At 34.8% G+C, this 18,055-nt stretch overlaps 1 protein-coding gene and 1 pseudogene across 1 annotated transcript in view; both read left to right on the forward strand.

Annotated features, from left to right (window-relative positions):
* PEX3 (peroxisomal biogenesis factor 3) overlaps nucleotides 1–14,160 on the forward strand; it is a 39,350-nt gene extending 25,190 nt beyond the window's left edge. The window contains exons 10-12 of the mRNA XM_004044774.4: nucleotides 3,221–3,343; nucleotides 9,295–9,391; nucleotides 13,288–14,160. Coding sequence (XP_004044822.1) covers nucleotides 3,221–3,343; nucleotides 9,295–9,391; nucleotides 13,288–13,371 — 304 coding nt within the window. The 3' untranslated portion in view covers nucleotides 13,372–14,160. The remainder of the gene's footprint in view (nucleotides 1–3,220; nucleotides 3,344–9,294; nucleotides 9,392–13,287) is intronic.
* Nucleotides 14,161–14,234: 74 nt separating this feature from the next.
* LOC109027342 (voltage-dependent anion-selective channel protein 1-like) lies at nucleotides 14,235–16,278 on the forward strand (annotated as a pseudogene).
* The last annotated feature ends 1,777 nt before the right edge of the window (nucleotides 16,279–18,055 follow it).

Raw genomic sequence — 18,055 nt, forward strand, 5'->3', positions numbered from 1 at the left:
CATTCACTTAATTCATTTATCTCATTGAATTATTCATCAACTATGTATTGGCTGTCTGTGGTATATTAGGTACTGTTCTAAATGCTAGGTCTTCATCCCTACTGGAATGTGTATGTTAGTGGGAGAGAAAAATAATCAACTAATAAATTTGATGTAATGTCAAGTATGTATAACTTTGTTGATGAAACACAAAGCAGGGTAAGGGGTTAGAGAGTGACCAGGGATGCTGTTTGTAATAGGTTGGTCAGAAAAGGCCTCTTTGAGGAGATGTCATTTGAGCAGAGACCTGAATATACTGTGGAAGTGAACCTTATAACCCAGAAGAATACAGTTCAAGGCAGAAGAACAGTTGCAGTGATCCTAATGCTTGGCCTGTTCAAGGAATAGCAAGGAGGCCATTGTTGGCTGGAGCACAGTGAATGAGAAAAGTAATAGGGAAGTGAGATTGGAGAGATAGATGGAAACTCCAGAGTATGTTGAACCTTGTAGTCCATGATAAGAAATTTGTTTTTTATTCTTAATGTATGGGAAGCCATTGGAGAATTTTAAGCAGGGCAGTGACATCATCTGTGTTTATAAAAGATCTCATTGCTCTATGGTAAGCTGACTATAAAGAGATAAGAATAGAAGGAGGGAACCAATTTCAAGAGTTGAAGTAGTCTAATCAAGAGACAGTTGCAGTTTGAACTGGGCGGTAGCAGTGGTGGCAATAACAAGTGGCTAAATAATAGATTTATTTTTAAGGTTGAACCAGTAGTACTTGTGGAATTATTTAGTGTGGGTTATGAAAGAGGAGGCAAGGATGACTCCTAGGTATTGGGGCTGAGCATTTGAGGAAATAGGAACTGCCATTTACATTTTGGCAGTGTTAAGCATATCCAAGTGGATATGCCTATTGGCAATTGAATATGCAAGTCTGGAATTTAAGTTAGTTTACAAATATAATGTTGGGAGTCATCACTTTGTATATGGTATTTAAAGACATGGGAATAGGAACAGATAGAGACTAGAAGACAACTGAGTCATAGAGCACTCCAACATTTAGAGTTTGGGATCGGGGGAAGAGCCAGCAAAGGAGACTGAGTAGGAGCTGCCAGCGAAAGAAAAGAAACACCAAAAGAATGAGGTATTTTGGAAGACAATTGAAAAAATGTTTCAAGGAGACTGTGATTGATTGGGTCTAATGCTCCTGAAAGGCCAAAGGAGATAAAGACAGAGAAATAACATTAGATGGAGTTGTTGATTGATCTTGTTGAGAAGTTTCAGAGGAGCAGTGGAGATAAGCTAATTCAAAAGAATTAGAGTTTAGCAGAGACCAAGCACAGACAACTGTTGCAACATTTTGCTTTGAGAGATTCTGAGAAATAGACAGTATTTAAGGGGAATATGGGAGCCAGGAGATTTTGACTTTAACATTTTTTTATATACACCTTTCTACTAAACTCCATGAGACGAGTAATTTTTGTCTGTTTAGTTCACCAATGTATCTTCAGCTCTTAGAACAGTGCCTTGCATGTAGTAGATGCTCAATAAGTATTTACTGAATTGATAGAGGGAAAAATTGATGTAGAAAAGCATCATTAATTTTAAGAACAAAGTACTTTGAATAGGAGAAAGGAATGAGATTCAATACACAGTAAAATAGTTTAGGAGTCAGGTAGGGATGGCTGAGGATAGGTCAGATGCATGTAAGTGGGTAGATGGGTGGGACAAGTATGTGGAAGTTCTCTTTGCTTCTATTTTTATGTGTGTGAAATAGGAAGCAAGCTCACCTATTTCTCATTTCTTTCATTGGCCTAAATGAATTCAATTCAATAATAGGAATAAAAATTAACATTTTTGAGTGCTTATGCAGCAAGCACTGTTCTATACTGCTTTATCTATCTTAACTCACTTAAACCTTACAGTAACCCTAGGAGGTAGGTACTATGATGATCTTTTCTTCAGATTCCATTTCTTCAACTTTCATCCCCTTAATCATTTTTCTTCTTGGAACCTTACCATATTACCTTTAAAAGAACAAAGTTCAGCCCAAATTACCGTGCAACCCAGCAATTCCACTCCTAGGTATCTACCAAAAAGAATGAAAACATCTCTAGACAAAAACTTGTTCAGATTTTTCATAACAGCATTATTCACAATAGCCAAAAAGTGGAAACAGTCCAGATTTCTATTAACTAACAAAAGGATAAAATCTGATGTATTCATATAATGGAGCCCTATGTAGCAAAAAAGGGGAGCAAACCATTGATACATGCTACAGCATAGAAGAACCTTCAAAACATTATGCTAAGTGAAAGAAGCCAGACACAAAAGACCACATATGTATGACTGTTTCTATGAAATGTCCAGAAAACTATATAGACCAAAAGTAGATTAATGGTTACCTGGGGCTAAGAGTGAGATGAGAATTGGCTGGAAATGGGCCTAGTGGGTGATGAAAATGTTCTAAAATTGGATTGTAGCGATAGTTGCACAACTATGCAAATTTACTCAAAATCATTGACTTGTGCATTTAAAATGGGTGAATTTTATGCCCTCTAAGTCCTACTTCAATAAAGCCGTTAAAATGCTTTTAAAATAGAGACGACTAAGGAGAAAAGGTAGGTAGATAGAAAGATACACACATACACATGCACACTGTAGTCAAGAAATTTGAACATAACTAGATATTTTCTAGCTTTCTTGGCATCTTTATATATTATTCTTTATATTAAAGAGTTTTGTGAGGAACTAAGAGAGTATAATTAAGATCAAAAAACCCTGGTCTCATATTTGAGCTCCCCAATTTACTAATCACATGCCTTTAGTCAAGCTTCTTCATCCCTCAAGTATCGTTTCCTCATCTGTACACAATAATATTTTCTGTCTCACTGAAATATCATGCTAGAGGATGTAAAGCCAACCAATCTATGACTATAAGGAAATTTAAGAGTTTCCTCAAAATTAGTAGTAGTAGTACTGATACTTTTTTAAAAATTCGTTGTACAAAGTGCTGACTAGTATAAAAAATCTGAAGTGGATGAATATTCTCATTATGTTGTGCTAAATAAGCTCATTTTTTAATACTTTTTAAAGATTGATTCCTTGATATATTTTTACAGTATTAGATTATGACTAGAAATGTTGGTGGCTTTCAAAGGTAACCACGTTATTACTGAATTTGTTTTCTCTTCCATTCAGAATCTAAAAAGTAACTTATACTTCTTACTTTATATAGCCCAGATTTTAGTACAGTTTTGAATACCTGTTTAAACCGAGGTTTTAGTAGACTTCTAGACAATATGGCTGAGTTCTTTCGACCTACTGAACAGGACCTGCAACATGGTAACTCTATGAATAGGTAAGATGACATATAAAAATGTTATACTAATGAATGCTCTAAAAAAATGGTGCTTTGCTTGTCTTTTTGTTCCAGATAACAACAACAAACCTAGTAAATTTGAGTGCCTCATTTTTTAACAAATTAAACTCTGTTAAACCAACAACTTCTTCACTAGCAGAAGCTCCTTCTTGGTTTCAGTATTAAAACTTGCAGTCTTCCAGAAACTTTGCCACTATATTGAAGTACTTTAGTTGTAATTACCTTTCTATAAGTTGAATTCCAATTGTTTTTTTTTAACTCTTTAGAATACAAAACTCACAATGTGTTTTAATTTTAATGCATTCTCTAATGTTATTCCATTACTGCAGGCCATTTTGGTCTGCATATTTCAATATTTTGGTCCTTATAATACCCGGGCATTGTTGGTATAGATTCTCATTTGATGAATTAGCTCCTTATAGTTCTACAAATACTTAAATGTATTCATTCCAGTCCTTATTATAGAATTAGGAACATGTATTAGTGCAATTGTTAGTGATTTTAATCATAACTATTACTAAATCATGGACTTATGTATGCCATAAGGTATCTTACGGTTTTTTATATCTTTATTATCCCAACACGAATATCTTTGGTCTCATATTAGAATTTACACTCTTTAAGGATTTCTATTTTGCAGTTTTTTATGTCAAACTCGGAAAATAATGGGTGCTAAATTAATGTTGACTGACTGTAAACTCATTCATTAAAATTTGAGACACATCCTTTGAAGTAGCTTTAAAATTTTTTTTTAATTGGGGACACAGTAATTGATAGGCAATATGTATGTGCAATATCCAATTTAATTCTTAAATACATAGAGCCAGAAGTTACTTACCAGATTCTCTGAGACCCTTCTTTATTGTAGAGAAAAGATTAATTTGACATTGGCATTAAGCATTTGGAATGCTTACAGCCATAAAGTTTATTCTCTGAAGTAATTTAAATATCAACATAAAATCTTAAAAAAATTTTTAAGTTATACAAAAATAAATTTCAGCTCAAGACCAGTCCTATATACTGTATAAATCAAGGTGCTCCAATTAGTAAAATTTCACCATAATCTGTATATAGCAAGATATTTGTTATTTTGCAAGTGGTGATACATAATTGTAATGGTTATTTTAACATAAATACTTGATTTTGTACACTGAAGAATTGTAAAAATTATACTACAGCCACAACAGCCATGATAGTGTTTCTTTTCTGAACTATAGTAATCATTATCTGCACTTTCATATACAACCTACATGTGCTACCTTGAATTGGAGTTTTATTCCTCAGTTACATTTTAAGCCTCCTCTCAAAAGTCAAAAACTATCTTGTGCCCTTTCATGTCTCTTTACTCATACAAGGCACTCAGTAGATATTTTCTATATAAGTTTTTCTGTTTCATCTCAATAACCAACTTCATGCTCCGTGATTGAACCCTAGAAACATTTCCATCAAGCCTATTGTCATCATTGTTTAATATGTTGTGAAAGTCTAGCCATCATAGTAAGTCAAGAAAAAACAAATGGCTAAGGCCTGTAATCCCAGCACCTTGGGAGGCTGAGGTGGGTGGATTGCACGAGCCCAGGAGTTCAAGACCAGCCTGGGAAACATAGTGAGAGACCCTATCTCTACAAAAAATACAAAAATCAGCTGGGCATGCGGCACATGCCTGTAGTCCCAGCTAATTGGAAGGCTGAGGTGAGAAAATCACCTGAGCCCGGGAAGTCAAGGCTGCAATGAGCTGTGATTGTGCTACTGCACTTCATCCTGGGCGAGGGAGTGAGACCCCCCTGCCCCCTCCAAAAAAAGAAGCAAGGTTTTTAACTATTGGCAAAGACACAAAGTATATTATTTACGTGTATTATAATTAATAAGCCAGACCTCTGAAGAGAATCAACTGAAAAATGAGGTAAACTAATAAAGGCTTTAATTTATATATATATATATAAAATATATATATGCAACATATATGTATTAATGTATTATATGTATTACATATGCATGTAATATAATGTATAATGGATATTTAAGTCAAAAGTGCAAAATGAAATCCAGAAGTATATTACAATAATAATAGCAGCTAATACTTTTTCCATGTGCTAGTTTGATGATAGGTATTTTTCAGAATGTATCTCATTGAATTCTTAAAATAATCCTAGGAAATACGTACTAGTATTCTTCATTTTCCAGGTGAGGAGACTAAGACACAGAAAAATTAAATAACTTCAGGTCAAGTGGTAAAGCCAGGTGTTCAATAATGTCTATCTGAGATAGAAATTTTTCTCCAAATTTTTAATTATTCTCCAACACTGTGATTAATTAAGGTTTCAGAATGTAAGGAGGGTTAAAACTAGAAAAGCTATTTTGGTAATCCATAACATTAATAAGCTAATAAGATAAAAAACATTATCTTCAGTGTTGCTGAAAAGACATTCAATAAAACATTTATTATGGATAAAACCTCTTACTAGAAATAAAAAATACATTTTTATATAATAAAATAATATTTGAGTCAGGTATGATAGCTCACATCTGTAATCCCGATGCTTTTGGAGGCCAAGGCAGGAAGATTGCTTGAGGCAGGAGTTCAAGACCAGCCTGGGGAATATAGCAAGACTCCCGTCTCTACAAAAATTTTTAAAACCACCAAGAGGATTGCTTGAGCCCCAGAGTTCAAGGCCACAGTGAGCTATGATCATGCCACTGTACTCCAGTCTGAGTGACAGAATAAGACCCTGTCTCTTAAAAAAAATAATAAAAAATAAAAAAAGAGTATTTGAAATCAAAAGCAAATATACTTAATAGTAAAACTGGAATGATTTCCATTAAGTTCAAAAACAGTATAAAGATGGTCACTATTGACAGATTATTCAGCATCATTCTATTATTCTATCTAATGGAGTAAGGCTAGGAGAAGACCAATTTTGAGATCCAATTAAGGAAAGCTGTTGATTTTTTTCTATACTTATATCTTGAAAATAGGTAACTTTTACTGTTGGATAGCAAAAAAAGAAGGAAAATAGACAATTTACTGAGTGTTCTTACCATTTTAATAAACTGTTAGTTGACCGTTGGTTTTCTAAGTTAAACTCATGCTATCTTTAAAAATGATATCAATTTTGAAAAGGGAGAAGAAAAAGCTATTGTTATATGAAGGGGACAGACCTTATACTTAGAAACCCAAGAGAATCAACTAAAAAGTGTAAAATTAGCCTTCCAAAATTAATCTAAAATATAATCAAAATATTATCAAAATTCTATTGGAGATTGGAGGATGGTTGATTTTTTTCATCTTAAACCTGACAAATGATAATAAAGGTAATATGGAGGAATAATGGAGTGAGAATGTTTAAGCAGTTATTGGAAAAGAAGAGCAATGAATATGCTTTTCCTGTATAATATATAGTATAAGGTATAATTATTGTTACTCATAAAATAATAGGTAAGTCAGTGAAATTGAATGTAAAATCCAGAAGTAGCCCTAAAAAATGTAGGATGTTAGTAATGATTGTGGGCAAAATATATGTTGGTAAGACGAATAACAATTAGTCATTTTACAATGACTAATAAAATTCAGGAGGTTTAAGCATTTAAATATACTAAGTAAAAACAAATATACTGATCGAAAACAGGTGACTATGTGACCTCAAGATGGAGAAGGTATTTCTAAGAATGAAAGTAAAGAACTTTATATAAAAGAAGGCTAGGTTTGACTGTGTAATTTTTAAAACTTCAAGATCAAACAAGCTTTTATAAGCTTTTCATCAATATTAAATGCAAATAATATATAGGAGGAAATGTTTGCTCTCTCTATGTATACATATCATCCATGAGTGTAATGACATTATATACAGAACTTTTGCACATCAGTTAAGGAAGCAAACACCTAAGGAAAGAAAAACTTTCTTAGAAAATGTGCACCAAAGACACAGATAATTCACAAAAGAGCAGATGGAAATGGCCAGTTTGTTAATCTAAGATTTATTGAACATGTGCTATGAATCAGGCACTGTATTAGGTTTCTGTTCCCATAGATCTTACAATCTAATTGGGGAAATAGTAAATATAATTGTATAAACTATGAGAAGTGTTATAAAGGAGAAGAACACTGAACGTATAATAGAAAAATTTAAACAAAAGTAGACAGTCGAGCAGTTTTCCTGAGGAAATAATTTGAACTGAGAACTAAGATTGGAAGCTATTAAATATGACCCTAGACTACAGTGGGACAGTTGACATTCTGGGCAGAAGCCACAGGGCAAAGGTTTTGAAGCCACCTAAGTACCTTTTAAGACTTATAAAGAGGCTGGTGTGGTAGCTGAATACATAGAACAAGAGTGGTGTCAGACAAAGCTGGAGAATGCAGCACATACAGATATGGCTGTCATCTGAGAACACTGGAAGGCTGCTGGAGAGTTTTGAGCAGGAGAGTGATGTAATGGAATTTACATTGTATGATTTCTTTGACTGGTTTGTGGAAAAGGAATTGGGGAAACAGGGACTGGGGCAGGACAGAGCAATGGATGAATGAAGACTTATTAATCAATTCAACAAGTATGTATTGGATGTCCGCTGTACACAAGACCTTTTACTATGTGCTGGGACAATACAGTGCATAAGATAGACATGGTGTATAACCTCATGGAGCTTGCATGATAGTGAGGGGAGACAGAGCAATCAAGTAATCAAAATCATGATAGATTTTGAAAAATGCCGCAAAGGTACCATGAAAAAAAAAATGCCTGCTTCCCTCAGGAATACATAAATCTTCCCACTTCCTTTATTCTTTTTTAAGCATTGCCTCAAATCTCAGCATAGCACACTGGTTGTACACCCTAGCTTCAGCACTTGCATGATATTTAAAAGGAAATTTTTAGTGCAGCCCTAGGTTGAAATGTATGAGATGTCATATTTAATGTAATAAGACTAAATCTACAACCCCAACACAAAAATGAGTCTTGTTGTTTAAGTCATTGCATCACATACATACAGTGATACATACATGTATTCATTTATGCATCCAACAAATGTTTATTGTGCTCTAACAAGTTAAAAAGTTATTGCTGTAGTCCAGGCAAGAGATAATGCTCAGCTTGGAATCTGTTGGGCAATGGGGAGAATTCTTGGCACTTCTTTATTTGAATATAGGCAAGGGAAAGAAGTGCCAAGGATTTTCAAAAGATTTTAAGATTATTAAAAGATTTCTTTTGAGAAATCTTTAGAATATCTGATTGGGTATAGGCAAGAGAAAGAAGTGCCAGGGATAATGCCCATATTTGCTGCTTCTAGAGCCTGATAGATAATGGTGTGGTTCACTGGAGTAGGGGGAAATACCCAACATTGTTAGTAATTAAGAGAAATGCAGATTTAACCTGTAAGATACTATTTTCACCTATCAGATGTGAAAGATTAAAGAAAAGGATAATGTTGGATGTTGAAAGAAGGCATAATGGAGCAGATACATTCATACCCTTTGACCCAGTGATTTCATGTTTATACAAAATCTTACTTAGATTAAGAAAATTTAGGCAAAAACTGAAATGCCCAAGTCTAGGGAGCTCATGATATAAATTGTCACAGCTAGAGGACAGATTACTGTATAGTCATTAAAAAACAATCAGACAAACACTTTAGAACTTTTAATAAGATGGAAAATACTCATAACAATAAAAATGCAAAAACAGTGTGCTTAGGAGGTTAGAGGTTTTTGGTAGACACAAAAAAACAAAGATATGTGTAAAAAAACGCCAAAAGAAATTGGTCATGATGTCAATTAGAGTTGTTATTTCTAAGCGATAGAATTGTGGGGTTTTTTTTTCCTTTTTAATAGATTTCCAAAAATATTCTACAATGGCTATGTATTACTTTTATAATTAAAATGTTAAAGTCCTGTGAGGTCATTTCAGAAAATAATCATTACTGTGATGATTTTTCAGTCTTTCCAGTGTCAGCCTGCCTTTAGCTAAGATAATTCCAATAGTAAACGGACAGATCCATTCAGTTTGCAGTGAAACACCTAGTCATTTTGTTCAGGTAAGAAGAAAGCTTGGGAGTGTTATTAAAAGCAAATTATATTTGTGGTGGTGGTCATGTTTGTCTAACATAAAGTTACATTCTCTGCTGAGAGATTTTTTCAAAAAATCACAGAACTTGGAACTACATGTAGAGTGTGGTGGAGTGTCCCATGAGAGTAATAATGGACCATAGCAAATGTGTAAGTTTGGAGTACCTTTCTCCGTGTTGTAGTCCAACACCGTGGGACTACATTTTAGTCCAGGTGTGTTATAGTGGTCAGTTGAATTTATATAGCATGAATGTTTTGCATTAAGCTGTGCTAGTAAGAAGATTGATCCTTGAGGCAGATCAAGGATCCTGTTCTACACATTTTGAGGAAAACTAAAAAAATTTGTGGAGAAGTAAAGCATTTTAGTGATTAATAAAATGTAACTGTTAATAGTGCACCAATAATATGCTCACTAAAAGCCACATAAACAGTGGGTCATTTAAATGTTTTATCAGACTACCTATAACTCCATCTTATTTCTTCGTTTCCATTTGGAATGCATGGAGTAATTCAGTAATTCATTGAGTAATTCAGTAATTCATTGAGTAAGACAAATATTATAAACAAAATAACTTTGAATTTCTGAGTCATGTGCAAACTTGGAAACTGTGTTATAAGTTAAAAAATTGTTTGCAATGCCAGTTGCAAACTGCTTCAATAATGTACAATGAGAAGAGACCCTATGGCCTAAGCATAAAGCTGACATCTTCTTAGTGTAACTTGTCTCAGACAGTTTAGTGTATCCTCTCTGTAGACTTTTTACTCTTGGGAATGTGGAGAGCACTGAGACTAAGAGTTCGTTTCCTCCTTTCACTGTGGTGTCATCAGCCTGTCCTTCACATGCACATTTTCCCACACTGGACTCTTCAGTCTTCTGTGCTCTTTCTCACCCATAAGAGCTTGGCACTCATTGCAGAAGGCATAGTGAATAAGACTGATCTCATTTTACTGAATGTTAAGCTTCACATCTATATCAATGTGAGAAAAAGGTCATAACTTGGGGCATTTAAACCTTACCTTTACCTTTGTCCTCTTCTGTAGAAGTCCCTGGCTTGGCCAGTAGGCTGTTCATTTTGACAGATGAGTGGAAATTACAACCAAGCATAAAGCATCATCAGCCTTAATGCTTAAATAATTTTATGCACTACACTTTAATTAAAATCGATATATTTGATAATAAAAACAAATGTTTCAATATAGTAAAAACACCATTGATACTAATGTTTAGTAAAGTTTTTTAGTGTAACTGGATGTATATTAAATGTATATACTAGACCATTGATTGACAAGGCTATTACAATTATAGTTTAATTTTTTAAACTATAATTTCTATGAGTTAAAATACCAAGTGGTCTTCTTAATAAATTGTCATATGCTTTACTATTTCCACTTATCTTTTTATAAAGCCTTTGCCTTGATTAGAATGTTAATTTACGTAAAATTAGTCCTTTCGAATTACTGCTACTACTTCAACTACAGTGGTGTGTAGGAGAGCCTATGGTGGGAATGCTGTAGAACAGGGGTTTGGCAAACTGTACAGGGCCAGATAGTACATACTTTAGGCTTAATGCAACATACATTCTCTACAGAAACTATTCAACTCTGCTCTGGCAGTGTGAAAGCAGTCAGAAACGTACATGAACAAAAGAGTATGGCTGTTTCAACAAAACTTTATATACAAAAACAGGCAGCAGTGGATTTGGCCTGCAGGCCATACTTTGCTGACCCCTTTGGTAGAAGATATTAGGATGGTAGTTGGTAAAGGTAGGAAATGGGAGAATCAGAAAACAATCGAGAAAGGTGGTTTTTCAAATTATTTTCAAATAGCTTTCAAATAACATCAGCAGGAGATAAATTATTTCAGATTGCTTTCAGATAACATAAGGAAAGAGCTTTTATAGTGTGAACCAACCCTATGATACATAATTTTTATCTCAGACTACTGAAACATCCTAGAAGCTGCATCAGGATACAGTATTTGAACAGATTAAAGTCTTTATTATAAAGCTGATATAAGTTAGCTATGACCTATGAGCCAAATCCAGCCAAGCACCAGCTTTTGTAAGTTTTATTGGGTGACAGCATGCCCGTTGGTTTATGTGTTGTTTATGGCTGCTTTTGCACTACAATGGTAGTATTTCTCAGATTTGTCCATACACCTCACATACATATGTACACACATATACCACAGTCCTCCAGTGTTTAAATCATTTTTAGTGTATAAATTAAAAACTCAATAAGATCCTTAAGATTAGAGCTTTTTCGTAACTCAAAACCAAAGCACTTTTATTGTCAAGTAGAATCTAAATTACAAAAAAACAGATTGTTCTATAATATGGCTGACGTCTACTATTAATAATTTGTTGTGCCAAAGTGAATGTGGACCTGTCTGCTACTGTTCATGCTGTTGAGCATTCAGCCTGCATTTTCTGAAGCTGACTTGCTAGTATTTTTTTTTTTTATCTACTGTAACTATTCTGAAAGCTTCATTTGTATCATGTGTTTTACATGATTTGGCCTTCATTTGAAAGATTTTCTGCCTCTGTTCTTCTCTCATTAGCACAAGACAGTTAAAGTAATGTTACTTAAAGCCAATAAGAACATAAATATAAACAAATGCCCTAAAATCAGGAACAATAGTAGGTTATATGTTTTATCTTCTCAATAATCAAGAGCATGTTTGAGTTTTCTTTACATTTTCATAGAAATCAAAACACAAAATTTCCCCTCAAATTCTTGGGCCCCTGAAAGCATGTCTGTAAATTCTGGTTTGAGAAACATTGATCTAAACCTATGTTTCATTGAACACCTAGACTGAATACTTGAAACTAAATAACATCAGATTATCTGATGAGATAATTTAACCATGAATTGATTGAGATTAGGACATGTCTAAACCTCACTTGGATTTTCCGATACTTAAGAAACAGAGATCACTAGGGACAGGTTTACTTCCCATTTCTTTGACACTCTCAGAGGCTGTCAACCTTTTCTGTCATGGACCCTTTCACAGGCTGGTGAAGCCTATGGACCCCTTCTCAGAACAATATTTATAAGTGCATACAATAAAATACATAATATTATAAAGGAAACCAATCATATATAGTTTTCAAAATTTCTTGTAAAATTAAGTGTATGATATAGCAGTATTGCTTCTTTATTCATGCATTAAATACCAAGATATAATGAGAGTTCTGATAACTTCCACAACTGTCATATGACATGAAAATGCCTATGATTTCTATTGAAGACAAAGTCATACAACGTGCTAATATTATCACAGTTTGTTGCCTACATTCATAATTGAAAGAGATACCAGATTTTGGTTAGAAGTTAAAGAAAATGAAGGTGTAATTTTTTTCTTATCTTTACATTCGCAAATCCCTTGGGGTGTTAATAACCCTTACACTATAGTGTATATGTGTGGTTCATGTATGTGTGTATATGTAAAATATGCACTTACTACACATATTCATACCGTATGTTAGATCTTCTAGAAAGTAATACACCCTTAACTGTGTTATGTCAGCTTCCAGCAAAAGTACCTTTACTCCTACAATTATTTATTCAACAGATACCTATCTAGCACTTGACATACACCAAAATTCATTTGAAGACTATTTGGGGTTTTTGTCCCTCAAAGTCACACTTGAACGCTTATGATACCATCATCCCTCATATAAGAACCTAAATAATAACTATCTCCTAGAATTTATTACAAGAAAAACTACTCATTTTCTTAAATGGTTTGCCTCTTGGCCTTTACCACAAAACTTAGAGCTGAATTCATCGCTTGATTGCAGAAATTAATTCAAATTAGCTACATGTTTTGCAAACTATAATGTTATATTATCATCTTTGCTAGGATCTGTTGACAATGGAGCAAGTGAAAGACTTTGCTGCTAATGTGTATGAAGCTTTTAGTACCCCTCAGCAACTGGAGAAATGATTTTTCCTTCAAGAAAAACTACAGTGGGATTCATTTACTTTTTAAAATACACTGGGTAAATCACCTATACTTAGAGTAACAGTTTGTTATCAAAATGCCTGATAAAATATATTCTTAATAAAAGTCTTCATTTCATAATGAAATCAATTTATTTGGCATCTTAATATATTTTTTTAGATTCATCAACAGACCAGTTTTTGTGGGCATATATATATATACACATGTGCAAATATCAGAATTGTTAATAATTTGTTACACATGGACATTTGTTCCAAACTGACTAAAAATCAATATAGATATTTTATATACATATATATATAAATACAAAATTCAGTGTACTTTACCATACTAATACTGAGGAAAAATCTGTTGGAGACATAGGTCTAGGATGTGTGAAGTTTGGAAAAATATGCCATTTAATTATAATGTTCCCTAGACTGCTGTAAACAGAAGTGAATCAGACTTTTCTCCAGCTACCTTTCAAAATAATAAATTATTTGTCTCAAATATACCTTGATGGAGGACTTTTTTATTCTTATGGAAATAGTGAATTCCAACAACTGTGATGAACTATTGTTCTTTGCTATTTCTTCACTATATTTTTTAAGGTTTTATTAAAAAGCCTTAGAAAGTTACATATTGGTTTAGAGGCTAAAATTGTGTTGATGCTGTTTACTCACCTAATTACATAGTTTTAATCATTTGTATGTACATAATTTTAAAAACTTACTTTGTATTGATTTTGAATACAGTGAAAATCTTATTGCAATAAACTATTTTAGTAAAATATTATTTTGTTGAGTAATATTTTTCAGCTATTAATTTACTTATCCCATAGCATTTTTGTTATTATTTCGGAAGAGAGAGCATGCTAGTTTAAGTTTCATTTTAATTGGTCATGTACTTGGTGCTTTTTTGTTGTTGTTAACTTGTTCATTTAGTAAAAAGCAAATAGCTTTACTTTCTGAAAATGAAATAATTCATTATCTCTAGTAATACATCTGTAATTCTTCATTTAGAAGGGTAATTAGGGCAAAAGTAAATAAATCATTATATATCATTAGTATGTTGACATATATTTTCAGTAACATTGTTTTATGTTCCTCCAACGTAACATGTAGCTGAACAGTAGAAGGTAGAAAATAAATTATGACATCTCTTCTAAGGCCTGGCTAGGCCTGAAGCTCACTGCTAGGGAGTTTGTCTAGAATGTTTTTAAAAATAGGTAGTGGAGCCATAGCCCTCACCATAGACACCTCTGAGCCCACTGGCATTGTCTCTGAGCAGAAGATGGCTGTGCCACTCACATATGCTAATCTTGGCAAATCTGCCAAGCATGTCTTCACCAAGGGATATGGATTTGGCTTAATAAAACCTGATTTGAAAACAAAATCTGAGAATGGATTGGAATTTACAAGCTCAGGCTCAGCCAACACTGAGACCACCAAAGTGACAGGCAGTCTGGAAACCAAGTACAGCAGATAGACCGAATATGGCCTGACATTTGCAAAGAAATGGAACACTGACAACACACTAGGCACCGAGATTACTATGGAAGATCAGTTAGCATGTGGACTGAAGCTGACCCTCCATTCATCCTTCTCCCCTAACACTGGGGGAAAAGTGCTAAAATCAAGACAGGATACAAGCGGGAGCACATTAACCTTGGCTGCGACGTGGATTTGGACATTGCTGAGCCTTCAGTCCAAGGCACTCTTAAGTGCTGGGTTATGAGGATTGGCTGGCCAGCTACCAGGTGAATTTTGAGACCACGAAGTCCTGAGTGACCCAGAGCAACTTTGCGGTTGGCCACAAGACTGATGAATTCCAGCTTCACACTAATGTGAATGACGGGACAGAGTTTGGCAGCTCCAATTAGCAGAAGGTGAGCAAGAAGTTGGAGACTGCTGTCAGTCTTGCTGGGACAGCAAGAAACAGTAACACTCGCTTCAGAATAGCAGCCAAGTATCAGATCGACCCTAAAGCCCACTTCTCCACTAAAGTGAACAACTCCAGCCTGATAGGTTTAGGATACACTTAAACCCTAAAGCCAGGTTTCATACTGACACTATCAGCTCTCCTGGGTGGCAAGAACATCTATGCTAGTGGCCACAAGCTTGGTCTAGGACTGGAATTTCAAGCATAAATGAATGCTATAGAATTGTTTAAATTATTTTGCAGCATAGCTACCTTCACAATTTAGTGTATCTTTTAATGTTGTATGGCTGGGATGCAAGTATTGCTAAATGTTATATTGGACCTCCAGGTTAAAGATGATTCAGCTTTAAGGTGTTACCCTTTCGGGTACAGAAGAAACCCAGTTCCAAAAAGGTCCCTTCAGTGGTAGATTTGGGGAACTTGGTGGCCCCTGTAGAGATGCCAGGTTTCTTTTTTATCTAGAAATGGCTGCAAGTGGAAGCTGATAATATATAGGCACCTTGTAAATTCATATTGAGTAAATGAATGAAATTGTGATTTCCTGAGAATTGAACCTTGGTTTCCTAACCCTAACTGATGAGAGGCTCGTTGCTTGATGGTGTGTACAAACTTACCTGAAAGGGACCTTTTAAAGACAGACTTTCATGACTTGTTCCCATCCCAGGTCTTCATTACCTCTTTTACACAAAAAGATCTACAGGGTGTGGTCACTTTCTTTTGTGCTGTTTTGGGGTGGAGAGGGTGGATGTGATGAAGCCAATAATTCAGGACTTAATTCCTTCCTGAGTTGTGGTTTTTTTGTCCTTGCATCAGAGTATAAAATAGCTTCCAGGAGCTCTAGCTATAAGCTTGGAAGAGTCTGTATAATTGTAATCACAGGGTGACAGCACTCAGAATCTAAACTGGGCTTATGTGGTATTCTCACCACTCAATTTATTTTTTAGCAGTTTAATGGGTACATTTTAGAGTCTTCCATTTTGTGTGGAATTAGATCCTCTTCCTCAAATGCTGTAATTAACTTAAAAAAAAAAAAAAGGTAATGGTCCAGCCTGGGCAACATGGTGAAATCTTGTCTCTACAAAAAAATTAGCCACGCATGGTGGCATGTGCCCGTAGTCCCAGCTACTTGTAGGGATGAGGTGAGAGAATCACTTGAGCCGAGTAAGTCAAGGCTGCATGCAGTGAGCTATGATTGCACCACTGCACACTAGCCTGGGTGACAGAGTAAGACCCTGTCTGGGAAAAAAAAAAGTGGAGAGGAGGGAATATGCTTCTTTTCAAAATTTGACAAAATATGATATTCTCATTTTTAATGGGGCAAATGAAAAATAGCATTTTGGTAAATTTGGGAATGAGTGTGTAATGGGCACACATCTCTTCCAACAAAATTAACCCAGGATTTCATCCAGGGAAAATTTGAGACTAAACAGGTGTAGCCTTGTAAGGATACAAATTTGATCAGCTGAAAATTATCTCCTGGAATCATATGCGTCTGTATAATTGTGGCAGTGGAAGAGATGACAAGGTAAAAACCACATGTATTTAAAGCTACTTGGGAGGCCGAGGCCGGAGAATCGCTTGAACCTGGGAGGCGGAGGTTGCAGTGAGCTGAGATCATGCCACTGCACTCCAGCCTGGGCAACAGAGTGAGACTCTGTCTCAAAAAAATGAATAAATACAAAAATAAAGTTAATTGGTCTTAGATAGTACAAATCTGCCTTCTAATAGTATAGCAGGAGCCCTCTCATCAGAAACCTTTAGTTGTTTGGTTAATCTAAAAAGTTATTTAAATCAGGGTGTCATAAAAAGCACATATATAGACATTTTAACTTAAATATTCTATATTTACCACTTATTTACTATAGGATCCAGGTTTTTTCTAACTTTAGTGTACATCTACTCAGTTGGGCTGTTGGTGATACAGTGGAACAGCATAGCTGCCTTCTCATATAGGTCTGCTGATAGATGTTCTCTAATTGTCTTTCTTGAATTCCTGGCCTCAAGGATCCTCCCACCTCAGCCTCTCAAGTAGCTGGGATTACAAGCTGGAGCTTGTAATATAATTATCTTTCTTGTACAAATTACATGCATTACATTACATAGGTGTGAACCAGAGATGCAGAATTCTTGAAGATTTTTACTATATTTTCCCCCAATCTTTTAGAGCAGTTTTGCCCACAGTTAACCAATAGCTTTTTTTTTTTTAATTTTTAAAGTCAACAAACTTTTATCTAGTCTTTCCAAAGTAGTTAACTTGGCTTTCACAGAAACTACAACTCTTCACGCTTGCGTCCTTGGCTCATATAATCATCATAAAAAGTTCACCTGGCATAATCAATTTGTTTGGTAACTGTATTTGTTTCCTAGAGCAGCTGTAACAAATTACCACTCCACAAGTGGCTTAAAACGAGAAATTTATTCTCTCACACTTCCAGTGGCTAGAAATCCAAAATCAAGGTGTCAGCAGGGCCATGCTCCCTCTCCAGTCTCTGCCTAGTCGTCACATGGCCTTCTGTCTCTGTGTCCTTTTCTGTCATTTATAAGGATACTGTCATTGGATTTAGAACCTACTCATATCCAATATCAGCTTATCTCAATACTTACCTATTACATCTGCAAAGACATGATTTCCAAGTGAGAATACATTCTGAGGTTGCAGGTGGACATAAATTACTGGGGAACACTATTTGACCCACTACAATCACAAACTCAAACAGCCTTTGGTAAACATACCTTGCAGCAAATG

The sequence above is a fragment of the Gorilla gorilla genome, chromosome 5 (assembly GCF_029281585.2).
Source record: "Gorilla gorilla gorilla isolate KB3781 chromosome 5, NHGRI_mGorGor1-v2.1_pri, whole genome shotgun sequence".
Lineage (NCBI taxonomy): Eukaryota > Metazoa > Chordata > Mammalia > Primates > Hominidae > Gorilla > Gorilla gorilla.